Source organism: Callithrix jacchus, chromosome 6, assembly GCF_049354715.1.
Source record: "Callithrix jacchus isolate 240 chromosome 6, calJac240_pri, whole genome shotgun sequence".
Lineage (NCBI taxonomy): Eukaryota > Metazoa > Chordata > Mammalia > Primates > Cebidae > Callithrix > Callithrix jacchus.
In genome coordinates this window covers 131,143,702-131,167,268 of record NC_133507.1, presented here as the reverse complement: position 1 = coordinate 131,167,268, position 23,567 = coordinate 131,143,702, and the positions used below count along the sequence as shown (strand labels likewise).

General features: G+C 35.7%; 1 protein-coding gene across 1 annotated transcript in view; it reads right to left on the bottom strand.

The window, feature by feature from the left end:
- LOC144582943 (uncharacterized) overlaps positions 1-23,567 on the bottom strand; it is a 149,076-nt gene that overhangs the window by 90,863 nt on the left and 34,646 nt on the right. The window contains exons 2-4 of the mRNA XM_078375638.1: positions 19,609-19,628; positions 14,728-15,372; positions 11,790-11,885 (exon numbers count right to left, since the gene is read on the bottom strand). Of these exons, the coding sequence (XP_078231764.1) occupies positions 11,862-11,885; positions 14,728-15,372; positions 19,609-19,628 (689 nt within the window). The 3' untranslated portion in view covers positions 11,790-11,861. The remainder of the gene's footprint in view (positions 1-11,789; positions 11,886-14,727; positions 15,373-19,608; positions 19,629-23,567) is intronic.

Here is a 23,567-nt window from a genome sequence, read left to right as displayed (position 1 = left end):
CAATAGGAGGTCTATTTTATCCTATTATTATTAGATCATATTATAAATAATTATATAACATAGTTTTCCCAAATTTGAAATATTGTCTGTGTTCTGAATATATATATATATATACCTAGATTTTAGAAAGCTGATATGTAACAGCAAATCTGACCACCAGAGAGCCCTGTCATTGTAAGGTTACTTTTCACTCCATCTTGAGGCTGCTGACATGAGTCCAGAAATGGCACGAATAAGTGGTGCCATTCCGTTTAAGCCAATAACACTTTTCTAAGGAGAAGCGTTTTCCAGATGTGCCTTGGCCTACAGCAGGACTCCTCAGCTCAATGGTGACAGTAGATTCTCCACAGATATATAGAACCTTCTCTTCAGGTCTAAGAAGGTGCATAATATTTTGGGAAAGGCAACTGCAATGTTCAATGTCTTTTCCTAATTATTATCCCAGAAAAAGGATGCTAAATAAAATCAGCAGAATTAGTCACACAATAAACTATATTTTAATCACAAGATACAAAGTCATGAATATTTAATTTGTCACCAAGTTTCCAGTGGCTGCTCTTATGTTTTTGAAATATTTTGTAATGTGAAAAATAACCCAGCATAATACAGGAACTGTAAGCATTTTTTACCTTGAAATAATTATTTTAAAATAGTAAAAATAATATTCTCAAGGTTAAATATTCATACTCCATTTACATCCACATCCTCATCTACAGACTGCTTCATATGTATTTGATATCTACAATAAAATATGATTTTTTTTCTTTGCCATGGGAAAATAAGATTGAACTCACCTTAGCAAAATACAATGCCATCTTTTCATTTTGACTAACTTAATCTATCTTCTTGCTAATATTTGAGATACTTTATATATTTCACTACCATAACAATGGTACAGTCTCAGGCCTATTGTACTCTCCTTGCAATTGCACCCAGGCAACAATATTTGTTGAAAGCTAGTTCTGATTATGCCTATGTCCCATCACTCAAGCTGTTGTCTATGTTCCACATCTGGTTGAAATGCAACTTGTTATGTTTCTAATTCTCTGTGACTCTAAACCATACAAGATGATTACAGGGGAACAACTTATCTCAAATGTAAGTCCTCATAAGGGGGAACAAACCACTAACTATCTGACAACCAAGAACTTTCTAACTTCTTTATTTTTGTACAGTATTCTTCTGTTTTTAACTTTTAAAAATGAATATTGCCATTTTCCTTGACACTCCGATTGATTATATCTAAGAATCATTATTAAGTCACATCTAATTGATAATTTTTTTTTTCAGGGTAATGGTCACATGAGGAGCTCTCTTGTCCATCACGTCATTTCTGGAAGAGTCAAGCAATCTCACTAACGATTTAATAGGACAGTTAAAATTAGGCCAATTATTTAATTCTAATTCCAATGTATTCACAATATCTACCTATTATCAAAATTAGAAGGCAACAGTACAATTTCTTTTCTTTTCTTTCTTTTTCTTTTTTCTTTTCTGGTTGTTTTTTTTTTTTTTTTTTTTTTTTTTTGAGATGGAGTCTCATTCTGTTACCCAGGCTGGAGTGCAGTGGAGTGATCTCGGCTCACCACAACCTCTGCCTCCCAGGTTCAATCAATTCTCTTGCCTCAGACTCCTCAGTACCTGGGAATACAGGTGCATGCCACCATGCCTAATTTTTTTTTTTTTTTTTTTTAGTAGAGACAGGGTTTCACCGTGTTGCTCAGGCTGTCCTCGAAATCCTGAGCTTAGGAAATCTGCCTGCCTCGGCCTCCTAAAGTGCTAGAATTATAGGCATGAGCCACCACACATGGCCAGCAACAGTACAATTTCACATGAGAATGTGTAAAACAAAACAAAATCAAATTTCATAGTTATACTGTAAGTCCCAGATTTCAGTTTGAAGTGAGAAAACCTCATGTGGCATTCTTGAGGGAAAGAAAATAGTGTTTACATATGTAAATTCTAATTCTCAGAATATTTTCATGACCAAGCACTTATAAGACAAAATACCTGAGTCTTAGCATCTTCCCACCAGGCCCACTAAAGTTGAGAGGGTTGAAAAATTGTTTAAAAGACATTTGTGATACCAAACAGTGAAAGGTTCAGAAGCAACAAATCCACCCAATTTTTTTTAAGTGCAAGGGTAACAGATTTAACGGATGTCCTCCAATAGCATATTCATGCGCACATTACAGTTTATTTTTGAGAAAATGATTTCAACTGTGAAAACTGAACAAGAACAATGCAATCTGTCCTAACTTGATAGTACAATATGATTGAAAGGCCCTGCCATCTTTTCCTTCTGTAAGTAAATATTGTTCTGGTCACAGACTTTCATTAAAAGTAGCTCTCTGATGAAAATACAGACTGTAGCTTGATTTACATTTTACCTTTTAATAAAAAGATTCAACAAAATTAGGATAAAGAGAAATCATAAGAAAATGATGCATGAAAATGTTAGTGTATAAAATATCTACTAAATATTCTACACAGTTATTTGAAGTGGGACATGATTCTAGAAGACAAGAAAAAAAATGGAAACACAAGAAAAAAGTACTAGAAGACAAGAAAAAAAAGGAAATACAATCAGCATCACAAACAATGATTCCAAAACCAAGCTGGTGTCTTAGGAAACAGTCTCCGGTATCTATCTAACATGCTCTGACTTGAGAGAAATCTAAGGATTCCATCGATGAGACTTCATAAAGGGAAATATGTTAACTGTTGTCTTCACATAGTCTTCATGTATTTGTTATCTTTTAACAGTATGGTTCTTATAATTTCAAAGCCATTTTCTGGATTCATGTTCAACCATGACAACAAATGCCAGGGGTTGGCAAAATACAGTCTGAAGGTCTAATGGGACTGTCACTTGTTTTTGCTAATACAATTTTATTGGAACATTATGCAAGCTTTATTTATCTATTATTTGTGGCTGCTTTCTTGCTATAACAGCAGAACTGAGTAATTGTAATAGAGAATATACATGGTCCACAAAGCCTAAAAATTTTCTGTCTGGCCCTTTAATAAAATAGCTTGCCAATCCCTGCCACAGTACTTTAACTATAAAAATATTGATACGTCTTGATGCAAATCTTAAAATTAGAAATATCTAACAAGAATATGTTTGTAATCTCCTGAAATTTGTTAACACACACACACACACACACACACACAACTGATTTTCAATTACTGTTTACTAACTTAATCTGTAAAATAATGAAGTCCATTTCCATTCAGGCCCAGAAATTAGAAGGAATTAAATAGAAATTAATCTTTGTTCTTTTGCTTTATTTTCCAAGGCCAGTGTCTTTAAATACATATATATTTGGTTTTATGTGATATAACCCCAACAGAAGCCTATATTATTCAATGACTGACTACATTTCTGCATGGCTTTTAACTCTCACCCCAACTCCACCAGCATCACACAATTCCATCCTTTAGTGTTGATATTTTCTTAATTATATGTGAAAATGTCTGTAACCAAAGTTTCCAAACAAGTCCCTTAGTTTCCCATTCTAAATAGTTCAATGTCTCTATGCTACACCACATGTAGAAATTCTAGGCAGGTCACTATCTTTCTCCAAATTTTTCTTGCTAATCTGAATATATCACATTCCTCATGCCATTTCCCAGGTCAAAAATCCTTCACTGATGCCAGTGGCTTTACAATGAAACCAAAGCTCTTACGAAGGACCTCTACAAATCCAGTACCACCCACACAGGCAACTGTTCTCCAAAAGGAACTTTCCATTACAGGCAATCTGGTTTGTTTTGCTCACTGTCACCTCAATGCCTTTGCTATTGATATTGTTTCGTCTAGGTGCCTTTCCAAACCCAGACACACTCATGCTACTTCCAACATAATGTGTTTCACTTTTGCACATGGCAATGACTCTCCCTCCTCTGAATTCACTAGTATTTATAAGACATACTTTTTTTTTACTGTTTATATTGTTGTAAATTATATTATTTTAATACTAATTTTATGTCTTACATCTCTAGTGACTGTCAACTAGAGGAGAGCAATATACTGTATATCTGATATTCTACAGCACAAGCAGAGTTGTCTATATATAAGAAATTACTTTATTGATTCTTCTTAAAACTCTTTCATTAATCCTTTGAAATACATTTTAATTTATATTTGATGTTTAGTAATATCTCAATATTAAAAAGCCTACATCTGGATATAATTCCAAGAATACTATTCAGACTTCAATAAATATTTGAATTATTTGTTGGTTTGCTTTATATACATGTAAAACATACATATATATTTTGAGGTTAGGGGCACACTCATAACTCACTGCAGCCTCAGACTCCTTGGTTCAAGCAATCATTTCACTTCAGTCTCCTAAGTAGCTAGGACTACAGGCATGCACCTCTACAGCTGGCTAATTTTTAAAACAATTATTTTGTAAATTTGGGGTCTGACTATGTTGCTTAAGGTAGTCTTGAACTCTTGCCTCAGACTCCTAAAATGCTAGGATTACAGGCATGATTAACCATACTTGTCCCATATTTTTAACATTTAAGTAACTGCAAGTCTGGGAGATCCCTATATGGAATGGTTCCACACTAAAGTAATTTACGTGTTAAAAAATAATCCTGAAAACATAAGAAAACAGAAATCAAGGAAAAAAGCTTAAAGAAAAGTCAACAGTAATTCAATACCCCATTATAAAATAAAGATATTAATTTCTCCTAAATTATGTGATATTTTGGAAATGTCCAGTAAATAACATGACAAAATAAAAAACAATAATTTCATTTCTTGAGGGCATGCTTAGGAAAAAATTAATAAACAGCTTTGAACCATACCAAAAGTACAATAAATCAAATGTCTGGCAAACCGCATTTAAAGCTAAATTCAACAGAGCATTATATTAAATCTATGAATATCTGAAAAATGTTTCAAATATTTTAGTATAAGCAATTTATGCATGAAGAGGTACATTGTTTATTAATCTCATATATGATTGAGATTATCATGAAATTGGATCAGCTCACTCACCACCTTCTCGGGAGATTTAGACCATTGTCTCTAAGAAGCAAAATGTATGTTACACGGTTATTTAATTTATTTATATATGTCAGTACCATGTTGGTTGTTGCTTGTCACCTGACCTTGTTTACAACTAAATCTGCTGTGGGGAAATAGCCAAAGGACACATCCATATTGAGAGAGGAATCATTTTTTTGACTACTTTCCTCAAGCATCAATTTATACTTTTCTGCTTAGATTGCTTTGAAAAGCTTAGTTTGGGATAAAAAGAAGACTACAAGAGATTAAAATTAATTATGCATGTAATTCTCCAACAGCCAAAAAAATAAACAATTTGAGTTATATTAAAGCATTAGACAAGAACAGCTTACCAAAAGTCTACTCTTGTTTCTACCATTGATATCTGATTTTCTAAATTATTTCTCTCTTGTGATTTAACACATTAGTGAATAAGATACAGATATATCTAGAGGGATTTAGAAGAAATAATTAATCTTTGAAAGCTTTTATGAGAGTCTAAAAAAATTCTTTTACAACCTCAAAAATTAGAGTGCAGTGCCAGTTAAATAAAAGACAAACTCTTTATCAGGGTCAAAAGGACAAATGTGGCCTGGTACTTGCCTTCTGTTCTTACCTAACTGTCCCAATACCCTTTACCATGTTCACTCGACTCCAGCACCATTGGTCTTTCTGTTTCCCAAATATACCAAGTTTCTTCCAGCTTTGAGGCTATTCTCTCTCACTTGAAAGCTCTTCTTCCAAATACTCCTATGGCTGGCTGCTTCTCATTATGCATGCCTCCAAAGGCAACCTATCCCACCACAGAGAAACATATACAATATACGTTTATTGTATATTCCCCACAGCATTTTGTGTCTGAAATGTTTATTTATTATTTTACTTGCTAATTTCTGTCTCCTGCTGCTAGAATGTTAGCTCCATGAGGACAGGAATTTATATGGTTTGTTCTGACACTCTCCACATTCAGAAAAGTGTCTACTAAATATCAGGAACCCAGTAATTATTTGTTAAATAAATAAATGAATGAACCATGGGCTATGATCTAAGAAAAGACACACTAGCCTGATATTCAAGTAGAAGAGAAAAAGGGAGTGAATCCCTCCCAAGTAAGAATATCATTTTCTAAAAGGCGTTATTTAATTCTTTACAGATCATTTAAATTTTCAGACCATCAAACAAAATAAACTAAGAAGTGTATGAAATAACTTACTTTAAAAGATCTGCATTTATATGTGTTAACTCTTGATATACAATTAAGGTGGGTTTTTTTCTCCATGCCAAATAAAGACACTTCAGAGGAAGACAATATGTACAACTCGTTTTCTCATCAATGTATATGGAAATTATAAGGAACTCTGTTCTATCTACTCAGTGATAAAACAGTCACTCAGTCACTCTGATTCTGATGAATGATTAGACATGTTCATCGGCAGAATTAAGACACACTACAAGGAATTTTCTAACAGAAACGTGGCATTAGAAATCTTTCAATCAATCTCTCATTAGCAGTATAGTTTCAGTTTTCAGTGACCAGGAATAAGTTTCTCCTTGAATATTTAAGCACAATTTCTACTTAATTTCTTTCCTTCAAGATGCTCTTCATTTTTTTCAAGTATTTGTCAACTAAAGGCTCTATAACACTTAAATAGCATGGGTGCAGGTGAAGCTCTACTGAACACAGTAACCACAGCAACATCAAATTCTTATTTGATTTGCAGTCTTTGAAAAGGCAAAACAAAACAAAACAAAACCAGAAAACTAAGAGGGATAGAGCACTGTAGGCAGAGAAACAGGAAGGCGCATAAGAGTAGGAAGGTAAGTGGGAAACAGGCACAAACACAGAGGCCCACCGCCTTTCTAGCTCACTTCCTCCTAGCTAAAAATGTTAAATCTGGGGGAAATGCAAAAGGAAAGCAATTTTTAAGAAAATTTCATGGCACTATAGATGAGAAAGAAGTTTCAACCTGCCTATTTTTGTTGGATTCCTCTTATATGTTGAGCCAAGTTTAAACACAGGCTCAATCAATCTGGAGGCATCAGTATGGATACTTTAAACTCACAGAAAAGCTCGTCGTCTTTCCAAGTCTGGGCACACATCCCCAGAGTTTAAAATACTATCCTGAGAGATCCAAACCACAGGAATGGCCCTGGAGCAGTAGCTTTGTAAGGGTTTCCTGGATCACATTTAGTCTCAATCTTACAGTAGTGTAGCTGGCATGTAGCTGGTTGGAATGACCCTAGAATTCCGAGCCCCTCCCTCTTTTATATGCATGTGAAAGTCATAGTTGAGTCACAAATTTGGGCAGGTATGACTGCCACCTCACTCCACCCTTAGCTCAGAGAACAGAAATATAATCAGAATTGGGAATGGCAGTCAGAATGAGAGGAATCTTCAGTGACACCTCTTACCAAGCACTGAGTTTGAGCCTGAATTACTGAGTCTTAGGCCTGTTTCCACTACTAACTAGATAAAGAAAGTCACTTAAATGCTCACTCTCCCAGTTTACTTATATGTACTCCACAGATTCACAACATTTGCTCTTGACAATCTCTCTACCCTTTCAAACATCCTCTAATTCATATATAAGGAGCAAGTCTTGAGAATTGGTGCCTCTTCAGTTATGGAGCAGAGGCACAGAAATAAAGAATATATTTGTAACTCTCATTTGTAAATGTAAAAAATAATTAATTAATTATAAAAAGAATGCATTTAATAGTATTTTAAATATTTCCAAATATGTAAACTCACTGTCCTTCTAAGTCAGTAATTAACAGGACTACAAGAAGCTATTCCATTACATAAATTATATATATGTTAGGGAGCAAAAGAAAATGAGTTTATTAAAAATCAGTTTATCCATTTTGAATAACATTTTTTTAATAAAGAACTTTAGATTCCTATTAAAACCCTCATGATACCATTTGGGAAGGGGCCAAATACAGCAGTAAGAATGACCAGGATTGTACAAAGCTTCATATGGCCAATTTTGATATTGACCACTCTCAATATGGTCCTACTGAAGACAAAAGCAAAAACAAACAAAACAAAAAACTATGAAATTTGTGACTGAGTTTTAAAGCTAAAAGAACTTAAACCAATGCAAAAAACTGCTCAGTTTCACCAAAGGCCACTTAGTGCTCTATAATAATTTTCATCCTGAATAAGGCAAAACTCTAGTCTGAGATACAGAGGCTAAAGCTCTTTTAAATAAATCCTAGATCACAGTCACTTGATTGTTTCATAAGGGATTCAGGTTTCAGTAAATGCTCAGTATTTTATATTTTCTTATTAGCAAAATTCTTGAAAGTTCCATCAGTCCTGGTTTCTGATGTTTAAGTTAAGGTAAGGTGCATTTTCCACGTAAAAGCAGTGACACCTGAAATTCTTAAAAGATAAATTTAAGTATTTCAACTTAGGACTTTTGATCAACATGGAGATGTTCTAATTTTGAGCACAAGATTTAGCTTTACCGTTTGATTTCAATAATGAACAGTGGAATCTGGACCATATTAATCCAAATAGAAAAATACAGTAATATTTTAAAATTTATTTAATTTGATTTCATTAATACTTGGTCATTGTTTTTCCTATTAAATTGTATTTAATACCAATTGCTCCATGTGGAATCAACTGATTGTATAATAATTTATTTTACATATGAAAATAGCAAATATAGAAAAGTCTAACTCTACCTTAGAAAGTAATTATACACAAACTCGCAAATACCACCACTGCCACCATCATATTAGCCCTTGTGAAACACAAGGGAGACAAAATTAGCAGGCTGAGAAGTTGTTACTGGTATTATAATTCCATGTTCTCATCCACTAAGTAAAGAAATTGTGGGGCCAGGCACAGTGGCTCATGCCTGTAATCCCAGCACTTTGGGAGGCCGAGGCAGGCAGATCATAAGGCCAAGAGATCGAGACTATCCTGGCCAACATGGTGAAACCATGTCTCTACTAAAAATAAAAAAATCAGCTGGTTGTGGTGACACATGCCCATAGTCCCAGCTACTTGGGAGGCTGAGGCAGGAGAACTGCTTGAACCCAGGAGGTGGTAGTTGCAGTGAGCCGAGATCCCACTACTGCACTCCAGCCTGGCTACACAGTGAGACTCTGTCTCAAAAAAATAAATAAATAAATAAATAAAAATAAATTGTATGCTACAGATTGCAATTTTTGTTTAAACAATAAATAAGTATATGTAGCAAATTAAAGAATCAAATATTTTCCTGGCTATACTAGATGACCTATTAAGATAAAAAGAATGAATAACTGAATCCTAAAAACTATTTTGCTCATTTTTCAAAGTTAGCCAAAAGAATGCAGTGTATAATATAAACAACAATAAAAAATAGGCAGCCTATTGTTTAATACATTATTTTGCTCAAAAAGGTAAACTCTTAAGTGAAGAGTAAATTACAAATTTGAGAGGTACAATATTCAAGTAAAATAGTAAAATTTCAAAGCTGAGCATTATTTAATTGCCTTAGTACCAATCAAAATGATACCATATTACTCACTTTAAAACTGATAAACACTTTCTCATATCAATTCATTATAGAATTTCAGTGCCATGCATTAACAACACAATGTTGTACTTTTACATTGATATAATCCAGTGCAGCAGCCACCTAAAATTCATTACTACTTAAATAAATGTAAAGGGTTCATATTGAAATGATTATTCTGTCCAAATAGAGTCCACTTGTATATTTACATGAGTTTGCTGTAACTATAAAGGACCTAGACAGTTAAGTGATAAAATTTACTCATGCACTGTATTTTATGGTCGCTTGGAGGTAGATTAAGATGACTAATGACTACACTATACAGAGAAATGTAATCAGGAATATTTTACTTAATATTAATTTAGTTCAACATTTACTGACTGCTCATAGAGAAGTTTGTACTCCACTTTACAGGTATACATTAGTGGAATCAGTCAGCTAACTTAAAATAAAGACAATGGACTGCCTGGCACATAATAACTTTACTAGTTGAGTTAAAAAAAAAAACCAGTTGAACCATGTTTTATAATGTCTGATGCATAAAATAATCAAGTCAGTTGACAAACCAAATTTTTTAGTTTGAAAAAGAATTCATTGTATAGATGTATTATTTTCGGTCTGCAAAATTTCTTTAAAGTAATTCAAAGGCAGCCGATGAGGACACATTGAGGCGAGCAACTATCTATAACCTAAAGAAACCTGAATAAACTTGAATACAAACTAATGGGGAGAAACAGGGTAGTATCTTTTCTTCCTGATTTTTAAAGGCCTTTTTGAGGTAGAAGGCATTATGGAAGACTGGTATATAAGGAAAAAAACTATTGAGGCCTAGGGGATATGAAAGCAAAGTTCAAAGAAAGGATCAAGATAGAGACGGAGCCTTGAGAAGGAGACTAGCATAAAACTTGATGTTAAATGAGAAATACAGATTAATGAAAAATAAATTTCAATAAGAATATCAGGTTATAATTTCATTTTCTAAAGATGAATGATTATTTTGCCAATACAAATTAAAAGGAAGGAGCAATCTACGGAAAGAAGTAAAGAAGGGAAAGGGGAGAAAGGAAAGAAAGAAGAAAACAAAGAAGGAAAGAAAAAAGCCCAGGTGTGTGAACTTAAAAGTAAATTACTTGCTCTAAAAGGCTCATTAACATAATAAAAAGAAAAAAAAATAGAAATTTTCCCCCTCTGGTGTGTGTTTTTAATGGAAAACAAATTGTCTAAAACTTCCCCCAACTTCCACAGTACAAACTTAACAATGGACTGAAAGAGAATCCTGAGTTCTTTATTTTGTCTAACTTTCCATAGAATTTTACTAAAATGTTTAAGTAAAATGTATTACAGTTAAAGTACTATCACTCAAAGGAAAGTTTATGTCTTGAACAGGAAATATTAAAGATTAGACTCAAAGTGTTTTTCATAAAAACTCATCTAATTGTGTTCACATCATTAAAAAATTCTGAACTCACCTAATTCACTGTAAAACTACTTTCAATAAGCATACTGTATAATTTTTCCAAGGAAGCATCATAGCCTTAGTTCAAAGAAATGACAGGGGAGGGATGGGGACAAAATATGTTGAAACAGAAAAACAAAACATTTCTTGCTTCTTCACCCTCTTAGACAAAGGTTCAACTCTACCCTACATGCACAGCTATTAATAGCTGAGAATTTGCTTTCATTCCACATCTTCCTATATACCCATCCACCCAAACCTCCATACAAACCCTCTCCTTTGACTTTGGCCTTTTGTGTACTACATATTGATTTCCAGTCCTTTAACTGCTTTTGGTACCTAGAATCATTTTCTGCAATCAATAATTCAGAATATCAAAAGTTGTTTCTCATAATGAATAAATAAATACATAAATAGTAATAAGTGCTCTCCTTAAAGAAAAGTAAAGGCCAAATTTGTATCAAGAGCATATTACTGAATCCAAAATATCTAGAGAATAGTAAGTCTAACATCCAAATATCAAATTAAAAAGAATAGTGTGAAAGGGGGGGAAAATGGTGAAATGATCAAAATACAGCCCTTACCTGAAAAGGTCTAGATTGAGTAGATAAAGGCAATGGCAATAGTAAAGAGATAATTAAAGTAGAAAAAGATTTAATATATCTGAGAGAATCAGATATGACTCAAAGAGTTTATTACCATCTTTAACTCATCTATAACAGGCAAAAAAGTTTGAGATTGTTTCAAAACTGTTATCCTCAGGTTTATGCATTTACTAAAGACTTACCTAAAGTGACTACTTTTAGCGTTAAGAAGGATAGTATTGATCAGGGGGTGGTGTTATCTTCTGCTGCAACTGTTATTTCAGATGCTTTATCTTAATCTGTTAAGAGGAAATTAAGTATTGAAAAGAATTCAATAATCAGAGTTACCAATTTGAATTCTAAAATCCCTAAGTCAGTTTCATATGGTCAGTCTCACATGAACATCAATGAATCATAGTAAAATTCAATACAAAATATGTGTGTGTGCGTGTGATAAGAAAATACACAAAAATACAGCAACATTTTTCTTCCTTTTCCCTTCTGATGTTTAGAAAATTTGCAAACTGGTTTAAACCAAAAGGGGTAAACGAATGAAATTATTCCTTCAAGCTTAGAGGATTCTCTGCCAAGTTTCATTTCTGGCTACATATTTCTGGCTAAGTTCAAGATCCCTGAAAAGGAATACATAAAAGAGAAAATATCCCTTTAACCTCAGCAGAAGGACAGTAGTAGAGGCTGCTATGGGAAGAGAAAGGCTTTTGCCCTGAGATGGGTGTGCTCCTGGTGTTTGGTTTCCACTGAGAGGATGCCTGCTCTCTCAATGAATCTGAAGTACCTACTAGGATGAGGTAATGGCTGTGCCAGTTTCACTGGGTCATGCTCTTTCAGCACATTCTTTCCCTCTCTCCTCCCTGAGAAGGTATTGTAAACAAGTCATCCTGAGAGTTGTTGCAGAGAATGAACAATCCTAAATTCAAAATTGTTGAGAACACGAGCCCTGCTATGGCAGTCTAGACATAACTAGAAGACTAAAGCAGCCAAAAAAACAGGCTATTTGGTAAGAAAAGGTGGGCGGGGGCGGGGAAGAGAGGAGAGAGACAAAATAAAAATTAATATAACTAAAATATTATTTTTTAAAAGGAAGTTCTATTTTTAAATTACTTAGATCTTCAGATGTGTCTTAAGCAATTTTCTACTTATAGTTTAAAAAAAGAAAAAACTTTAGACATTAAATAATATTGTAGCAAACTGTAAAATATCAAAAATTTAAATAAACCACAGATAAATAGCATGTAATACTGATTCTAAAGCCACAATGGCTCTGATAATATACAAATCATGACTGCAGATGTAAACCTATGATAATCAGATTAAATTACCAGGAAATCAACAAATATATATACATACACACACACACACACACACACACACAATAATCCTTACTGAACGAAAAAAATGCCTTTTTGAAGAAAGGATTCTTTGTGTGCATGGAGCTGGGGCTTTTGGAACATCCATGATTTGCAAATTCATAAGGATTTCCACCAAAATACAAATACCTATTGCCCAGATAAAGGGCTGTTTTGTGTTATATTCTGATGGAAGGCTGTACTTGGGCATAAAATTAAAAGGGATTCTATTTATTCAATCTATTTTGACTGCCAAAATAATCATAATTGTCCACAGTGAAATGACATAGTGAAAGAACTATGCTTTTGAACTGGGCTGGTACCTGCAGCTCATGCATGGGACATTTTGCATAATGTGGCTCACATAAAAGGCTTTGTTCTCCATCGCCTCACTGTGGCTGCAAACCTCAATTTCAGTTTGCAATCATCTTTTCTAGACTGATCATTTTAAAATAAATTACATCTTTAACATTTAAGTTAGTTCCTTACCAACAGTCATCAATCCCTTTGCCTCACACCCAAAATTATATACCATCCAACAATATTTTTTGTTTTGCACTACAGATTTTATTCACAACATAATTTCCAAACCCTCAAAGATAATTTTTAAAAATTAGTCTTTTAAGTACCTATTTCCTTTTGTAACATGTATATAGTGTATTATACATTTGTGTGCATGCTTGTATGTTTATGCATTTAAACAAAAACCCTTTACACTGACTTAATTTTAAAGGACCTATGTCCTGGAAGCATTGTGCTATCTATGGCTTACAACAGATGGCACACAGCAATTGTCACAAATGGGCTTGTTGCTAATGAAAGCTTTTTATTTTCTGATGAAATCCTGAAGCCCCGATGCAAATCAAGCAGAATAACATTAGTTTCCAGTTTTCAAGGATGCTTTTATCTGACTCCATCCCCTTTACTACCCCTCCCCCCATACACACCCAAATATACACCTCCCTGTTCCTAGCCCCCTACACACTCTTTCTTGAAATTTCCATCCTTAAACAAAAGACGAGGTGGGGGAAGGATGGCAGCCAGCACTGCAGTCCCTCTCTCCCCACCAAAAAGCCTTTTAAAAAGAAAAAGAAGAAAAGAATAGATGTACTGTAGATTCAGATGTCCACCCCACCGTTTAAAAAGAAAAACGACTGTGTGGAAGCTTAACCAGACTCATTTCTTCATGCCCTGCCCTCCAACACCACCAGACATTGATTTTTCATTTTCCTAAAATTATAAATATCAGTTCTCCTCTCCCAGCTGTTTCTGGAGGAATTACAGGGAAACATGATTTGAAATGGACAAGGTTTCCCTCACTCACTGGCCAGTGTGCAGTTCTCTGCAGCTGGATGAACGGAACAAAACAAAAAATCCCCTACCTCGAATTCCTTTTTTCCACTATTTTTGTAGAATCCACTCCCCTTCTTTCCACAGCTCAGGTAATACTGGCTTTCGATACACGTATTCTAACCTGATGTAAGTTTTCAGTCGTTTCAAAGTGGTACCTAACAAGGTCACTCGCTCTTGTACGAAGCCAGGGCTCAGGTACCAGCAGCTCCCGGTCCCCTGCCCCACAGTGACACCTGGAGAGGCCAGGCCCGAAGCTTCCGCCAGGTGCACGGCTGGCCAGCTCGACCAACTCCCAGAATGCCAGCTCCGAGTCCCCAAGGACGAGACACAACCCCTCCCCACTCCCACCTCTTTCTCTGCAGAGACCGAAGCAGAAGGAGAGGCGCCCTACAGAGAGCCAGAGGTGGGGACCGTCTCTTACCTGGGCGCAGAAACTGGATGCACCCGCGGTCGCGACTGCCACCGCTGACGGACTTAGCGCCCTCCGGAGAAGAAGCAGAGGGGTGGACGGGTTAGGGGGGAAAAGGGGAGGGGGGGAAAGAAGAAGGAAGAGAAAGAAGCGGAAGGGAAGTAAAGGAAGAGAGGATGCTGCTGCTGCTGCTGCTGCTGCTGCCCAGAGCCCGCGCAGCCCGAGCGCCAGCCCCAGTCTGAGCGCGGCGCCGCCGCCCGGCTCCCCGCGCAGCCGCCCCGCCCCGCCCCGCCCCGCCCCGGCCCTTCCTCCCCGCCCCGCGCAGGTCCCGCCCGACTCCGCGAGCCCGTGGGCGGCCGCTGCGGGGCTGGCGCTGCCACCGCCGCAGTGTTCGGGAGGGGCAGCGCGGCCGCCCCGCTTCCTGCAGCAGCCGCCCGCCGCCAGACGGGGTCCACGAGGTAGGAGCCTCGGAGAGCCCCGCCCAGCCGCGGCCAGGGCCTTCAGAGGCCGGGTCCCTTCCCGCGGTAAAGTGAGGCCAGCGCCCGGCTGGCGGGACCGGTGGGCTTTCCTCACTGGCGTCCTTGGGAAACCGGGGGCAGCAGCTTTAGTCTCTCGGGAGCAACCACCACAGATACCCTGCTTTCTTCCCCTGTGTTGCTGTGAGGCGGGGGTGCCAGTGGACCCTCACCAGGAAAGCTCCCTGGCCTCGCCTCACAAACCCAGCCACAGGTGCATCCAGAAACCACAAAGGAAATGTGGGGCTCTTGAGAACATAGAACAACTCTAGACGGCACTAAAGGAGCAATGGCCGAGGGAGGAGAGAATGCTAGACCCAGCTCTGTCACTAATTAGATTCATTCATTTATTGAGTCAACAAATGTTCATTGACACCTACTGTGTGTCAAGCACTCTTCTAATCACTATAAACATCAGTGAATAAAACAGACCTTTCCCTCAACCCTAAGAAAAAAGATCCCCTCCCTTTATGGTTATTACATTCTAGATCCAGACGTGTGCTCTAGACACAGTTCACTTATTCTAACCCTCAGTGTATTCATGTGTCATATGAGGACTAAAAATGACAGTCCAATTCTTAATGATTATGAAGGATCTTTGAAGAATGATACAAATACAATGAATTAGAAAGCACAGAAAATGTTGACCTTGAAATATTGCCATTAAAAAAATAATTACCTCTTAAATACTTTTGAAAGTGAAATACCAACTGAGAAAACAAATGATTCTTTACCATGGAATCCTCATAATCGGATAGCATAATCAAAGAGCATAATCAAAATCAGCTTTTTATTCTAAGTAAGAAAAGTAAGATGCAACTCAGAGTTACTTTGAGTGTCTATATCAAGTACTGACAAGGTGTTTTTAAGGTCAGCCAATATACTGAGGTGTGGCTTGTACAGTCTTCACAGTGCTGATGAAACAGCAGCCATAATGTGGTTCTGTCACTTAAATTAACCATAGAATCTTAGAACCTAAAACATGAGAGTTGATTTTTTAGACAGTTGGTCGAATTTCCTCCATTTTCAAATGGAAAAAGAGACCCAATGATGGGAGCCTGCAGGGATGAGAAACCATCACAGAGGAAGCTGTGAAAGCCTGGCCTCCCCAGTCACACCTGGTGCTCTGTATCCTGCCTCCCCCACTCGGCTTCATACCATGAGCCAGTGAGGCTTTCAGTGAGGATGGAAGTATCCAGGCACACCCAGGAGCTGGGAGCTTGGAGGATTTGATGCTCCTCCTTGGAAGATGGACTGATTGAGAAGAAGTAGGTCTTAGGAAACTAGGAAATCATAGACAGTACGTGGATGGGAGGAGGGAGTAGGCATCCTACCAGAGTATTACTAGCTGAAATTCATGACCTGGCATGCAGGTGCAGGTGCTCATTGAGAGTAATTTTCCAGGGCCAGGAGCAGTGGCTCACACCTGTAATCACAGCAGCTCAGGAGGGAGGATTGCTTGAAGCCAGAAGTTTGAGGGTGCAGTGATTTATGATTACACCACTGCACTACAGCCTGTGTGACAGAGACTCTGTCTCTAAAAAACAGCTGTTAAAAGAAGAGATTTTCTCTCCAATCCTTTGAAGTACAGTGTTCCTCAGTTTTTTTTCCCTCCACTTTAAGAGTAGCTGAGTCAGCCAAACTTTAATGGTTTTTCTCTTTGGGGAACCTGGTCCTTATTTGGGAGAAAATGTCTCCTCTCAACACACATCTTAGAGTTCTGTCAGAAAAATAATATCTATATGTTGTAATTCAATAGAGAGACTTTAATGGGGAGCCAATTAAAAAGGGTTCAAACAACTAAAAAGCCAAATAGGGGATGATGAGGCAACACGATGATACTTATTAGTAGGAAAATAGTATCACTCTCAGGCTGGGGAGTGCTAGAGAAGAGGGTTTACCAGGAGTGAGGAGTGGAAGCTGCTTTAAGGGAACTGAAACCACAGTGGAGATGCCTCCTTGGAGACAGATAATGCTGGAGGGGCCTTTGAAAGCTGAGAGTGGAAAGAAATGCTGTGGCTCTCCTTCAACCTATATTTCAAAATCCTGTCATTGGGTGAATTCCTAGAAGGAAGTCAGTTGACAAAGCAGCCTAAGAAACAGAGTTTGCAGGAGTCAGTGCCCTGGGATGTCAAACAACTTTAGGAGGGGATCCATGTGTTTAGGCTTCTAGTTTAATGAGGGAGTCTTTTTGTCGAAGTGAACTTGTTTTTTTCCTCAGCAAAGCATCCCTTCCTTAGAAGAACTATCTTTTTCATATTATGATTCCCAGTGTGCTAGTAAAATGTGCGCCTCTCTTCTCTTTCTTAGAGGTCGGCATTGTGACCCTGGCTAAGTCTGTAATAGAACCTGTTTTTCCTCATGCATAGTGATTGATCCAGGGTAGTCGTATGTCCCAAATATTTTCAGTCAGGGTTTTTTTTTTCATGAGATATGTCATATGAACAATAGTGAATCAGATGGATATAGGTATAGAGACTATCTTTCCTTCCATGTAGAAAAGCAATGCTGAGAGATGGAGAAAGAGCCCTTGAAAGACCATGGATCCTGCTACATCTCAAGGTAAAAATACCATTTTCAAACCAATAGATTTTTGTCTCTTTTCTAAGCTTGCTGTATTTGTATTCCTGTCATTTGCAACTGAAGAAACGTTCACTAATACAGGACTGGACTCCAAAAAGTAAGCCACAGATATAGAAAGAGCTGCCAGTATTGATTTCCACAATTATTTGTCCTATCTTCAGGCTAAATTCTTGATTTGTATTTCTTTGGCCTAGAAGATTATGTACGTTAACAACCATATACTTTTCTCAGGGACAGTTTCTTAGAAAACCATCAGAATAAATGTATTTCTACTGATTAGAGAAAGGTCTACTTGTATATAGGAAGTAATAAAACCTTCTCTCCAGAGAGTCAAAAAGTAGGTGAGCCATTGAGGAGGGTGTACTGCATCGTGTTAAGAGCACCAGACTGCATGTCAGATCTGAGAGCCCTTATCTGCTGTCACTTGCTTGTGCGACCTTGGGTACATCTCCCTACCATTTTGAACCTCAATATTTTTATTAGCAAATGAGGAGCCTCAACCACATGCCATCTAAGGTCACTTTAGTTTTATAAATCGATGAGAAATTACAGCTCAACTGGACATTTGCTGTCAATAAATGGATGAGCATTAATTAAGTGGCCCCTAGAGAAACAATGAGCAAGGTTTATACATACACAAATAATGGTGATACAATGTGCAACCCATGATAAAAAAAGATGTGGATGCACGAGGCAGGTGTGACGCTGAAGAGCAGACACTCGTAAATCTTTTACCTTCTGTGCATGAAATGGGCTTTTTTGGTTTTGTTTTTCATTTCTTGACCTTTTCTCTATGGATGACTAGAGGCATATCTATTAAAATTTTTATAATGTTTCAAAAGTTTCCTGTAATCCCAGCACTTTGGGAGGCTGATGTGGGTGCATCACCTGAGGTCAAGAGTTGGAGACCAGCCTGGCCAACATAGTGAAACCCTGTCTCTACTAAAAAATAAAAAAAATTAGCCCAGTGTGGTGGTATGTGCCTGCAATCCCAGTTACTAAGGAGGCTGAGACAGGAGAATCGCATGAACCCAGGAGGCAGTGGTTGCAGTGAGCTGAGATCACGCCATTGCACTCCAGCCCAGGTGACAGTATGAGACTCTGTCTCAAAAAAAAAAACCCAAAAACCAAAAAACACTGAAATGGCTTTAAAATTTTTAAATGAGTTTTAGTAGTATGGTCTCCCATTTTCAATTTTATGCCTATTTCAGTGAACAGGCGGTAAAATTACCACTAACTTCTTCTGGACCTAATATATCATCCTGTTCAAAAAACTTTGTTGAGGTATGATATACATTCAATTAAAAGCACAGATCAGAAACATTCAATCTACACCTTCAGTCCCAACCCATAGAGGTAACTACACTTTTGATTTTGTTTCTCTGTGGATTTACTTTGCATATTCTTGGAATTCCTATAAAAGGATTCAGACAGTATATGCTATTCTACATCTTCTTTCTTTTGCACACACATTACTTTTGAGATGTATCCTTTATTTTGTAAGTTATCTGCAGTTTTTTCCTTTTTTTGGTTCAGTAGTATTTCATTGTATGGATACACCATATTTTGTATATTAGTGGACATTTTGGGCTATTTTCGGTTTCTGCTTGTTAGTAATAAGGTTATGAACTTTTAAATAAGTTTTTTTGTGTGTGTGGATATGTTGTTGTTTCTTTTAGTCACATACCCAAGAGTGAAATTTCTGGGTCTAATAGTAGACATATGCTTAACATTATAAGAAGCTAATGAAGTATAAGTTCTCGGTACTGCTGAGTAGGCTTTTACTAGATCTTACCATCCCCCACATAACATCTCCTATAGGAGGAAAACAACCAAAAACAGAAAGTACTAGTATGTTAACAAAGCAGGCATATTTTAAAGGGGAATCAACACTTGGAAAAAGGAATGGCACATTCAGTGCCTTTTAGCTTGAAAGCAGATTGCACACAATACTGCCAGGGGCAAACATTCAGAAAAATTACAGTTTTCCTAGAGTATAGAGTTTGTGGCAATGTCCTGAAATGGAAAGCAAAAGAAGAATATTGACAAGAACAGACATGCTGGAATAGTCCAAATTTCTAGGTATAATGTACGTACAGATCTCCACTTTATCCCTGAATCATGTGTGTATGGAACAGATTCAATGCTTCCCAGCTAAAGATTAAAAACAAAACAAAAACAGTAACCAAATACTGAACTGAGGTTTGAGTTTCTACCCAAGTGACAGATGTTGCAATGTGAATCTAACAAATTAAATGAGTACTAAAACAAAAACTTAAACACTGGAGTAATTAGCAAAATCCAGAGTTTTCACAGCTTAACATCGGGATACCACCCAAAGTTATTCAACATTCAAAGAACCAGGAAAGTGTGGCCCAGTCTCAAGAAAAAAGACAATCAACAGAAATTAATTTTTAGATGATTCAGATGTTGGAATTAATAGAAAAGGGCTAAAATCAGCTTATAAGCTATAAATATACTTAATCAAAGGAAATAGAAGTAAAAAAATGGAAACTTTCAGTAGAAAAACTGAAATTATTGAGAAGAACCCTTATGAGTAATGATGTCGGTATGTCTCTGTGTTCTTATTTGTACTTCTTGTATCATGTTTTGTGTTGTGAAATGTCTGTTCTAATATTTTGCTAATTTTAATTGGGTTATCTTCCAATATATAAAGAAACCTTATAAAGTGTTTTTTATATATTCTGAAGACAATGTATCTATGAGGAATATATTTTGAAAATATTTTCCTCCAGTTTTTTGTTTGCATTTCATTTTCTAAATGTCATCTTTGGAAGTACAAACATTTTTAAGTTTGTTAAAGTCCCATTTCCTCAATCAAATTTTCTTTTTAGCTTTGTGTATTTTTGGTCACATCTAAGTAATCATTTATCTACTACAGGGCTGCTTTTTCTCTGTTCTCTTCTAGAAATTTGATAGTTTTAATTTTTTATGTTTTTTCCATATAGATATTAGTTGTTCCAGAATTATTTTGTGAAAAGACCATCCTTTCCTCATTAATTACCATAGCATCTTTGTCATAAATCAATTGGTTTTAGATATATATATATAGAGAATGTGAAATTGGCATAAGAATCGATGACACAGCAGAGTTCAGGAACAGACATATATATATGACAACATCAAATACTCTTGAGGACATGAAACAAAAGGCATTTTAATTCATCACTGGAGGATGAATTAAAATTCCGTATATAAATTACCATATATATATGGTAATTAAATGAGGAAAGGATGGTCTTTTCACAAAATAATTCTGGAACAACTGATATCTATATTTATCTATCTATCTCTCTCTCTCTCTATATATATATATAAAACCAATCAATTGGTTATATAAATATATGTCTATACAAAACCAATTGATTTGTGACAGAGATGCTATGATATATATATATAAAATAAAATCAATTGATTTGTGACAAAGATGCTATGGTATATATACATATACATATATGTAACCAATTGATTATATATATATGTATATGTATATGTGTGAATATATATATATATTAAAAAATCATTCCTTTTTTATGATTCTATTATATTCCTTTGCATGGCCACAACACTTCTGTTTATCTGTTGATAAACTCAGTCGATGCACATTTGGGTGGTTTCTACTTGTTGGCTGTTGTGAATTGTGCTGCTAAGCACATTAGTATACAAGTATTTTTATGGACATTCTTAATTCTTTTGTGAGTATACCTAGGCATGAAATTGCTGGGTTATATTTTAATTATATTTTTAACAATTTGAGTAGTTGCTAAACTTTTTCCCAAAGCAAATGAACGTTTTACATTTCCATTAGCAATGCATGAAGGTTTTACCTTCTCCACATTCTCATCAACTCTTGTGATTGTTTGTTTATAGCTATTCTAGTGGGTGTGAAGTGGTATGTCATTGTGATTTGGGTTTGTATATTCTTAATGACTAATAATGTTGAGCATGTCTTCATGTACTTATTGGCCACTTATATATTTTATGTGAAAAATTGTCTATCCTTTGCCTATTTAAAAAATTGGGTTATCTATAGTTTTATTGTTAGTGTTCTTTACACATTTTGGATACCAGTCCTTTATCAGACATACGATTTGCAAATATTTTCTCTGATTCTATGAATTCTCTTTTTCACTTTCTTGATTCTCTTCATTATAAGAAAAGTTTTAAAATTTTTATAAAGTCCAATACTTTTTTCTATGATTGCTTGTACTTTTGATGTTATTTCTAAAAAACATTGCCTAATTTAAGGACATGAGATATACCTTTTTTCTTCTAAGGGTTTTATAGTTTAATTTCTACATTTAGGTACTTATTTCATTTTCAGGTTTTTTTTTTTTTGTACAATATGAGATACAAGTCCAACTTCATCTTTTGCATATGGGTAACCAGTTGTCCCAGTACCGTTTGTTGAAGATCATTCTTTCCCCTATTGATTTGTCATGGCATACTCTTTAAAATAAGTTGACCAAAACTGTGAGGGTTTTTTTCTGGACTCTCATTTCTATTCCATTGAGCTATATGTCTAATTATATAACAGCAGCAGACTGTCTTAATTACTGTAATTTTGTAGCAACTTTTGAAATTGGGAAGTGTGAATTCTTCAGCTTTGTTTTTTTTTCAAGACTACTCCGGCCATTTTAGCTTCCTTGCATTTTCATATGAATTTTAGGACCAGCTAGTCAATTTCTGTGACAACAACAACATAAAAAGGAAGTTGCAACTTTGATAAAGACTGCATTGAATCTATAGAACTGTTTGGGGGTATTGCTATTTTAACATTATTAAATCTTCTATTCCATAAACACGTGGTATCCTTCCATTTAATTAGGTTTTTATTATTTTTTTTTAAATGTTTTCATTGTACAGATCTTATACTTCTTCATACTTCTTTTGTTAAATTTATTCCTATGTATTTTATTCTTTTTGATGCTATTGTAAAAGGATTAGCTTTCTTAATTTTATTCTCGATTGTTCGTTGATAGTTTATGGAAATATACTTGATTGACCCTGTATTCTGGAAACTGGCTGAACTCATTTATAAGCTTTGATAGGTTTTTAAAAATCCTTCATATTTTCTATTTTCAAAATCATGTCAGCAACTGGATATAAGTTTATGTCTTCCTATTTAATACGAATGTCTTTATTACTTTGTTTCTTGCCTAATTGCCCTGGCTACAATTTTCAGTACAATATTGAATAGAAGCAGTGAGAGCATACATACTTTTCTCATTCCTGATCTTCGAAGTAAATACTTCAGTTATTCATCAGTAAGAATGATGTTAGCAGTGGGTTTTTCAAGAATATTCCTTATCAGCTAAGGAAGTTTCCTTCTATCCTAGTTTGTTGAATATTTTTTTATCATAAAAGGGTGTTGAATTTTGTCAAATGCCTTTTCTGCATCAGTTGAGATGATTATATGGCTTTTGTCCTTATTTTATTAAATTGGTTTATTATAATTGATTATTTCTCATGTTAAACTAACTTTGCATTTCTGATGATTAATCAAACTTAGTATAATGTACAACCTATTTTATGTGGTACTGGATTTGGATTGTTTGTTGAGGATTTTACTTGTATATTTATATTTATAATTTTATTAATTTTGAAATAAAAGTGTCTTTCTTGGCAAATTTAAATTTTTAAATTGATAAGTAAAATGCATATATTTCTGGTGTATAACAGAATGTTTTGATACATGTGTACATTATGGAATAACTAATTCAAGCTAATTAA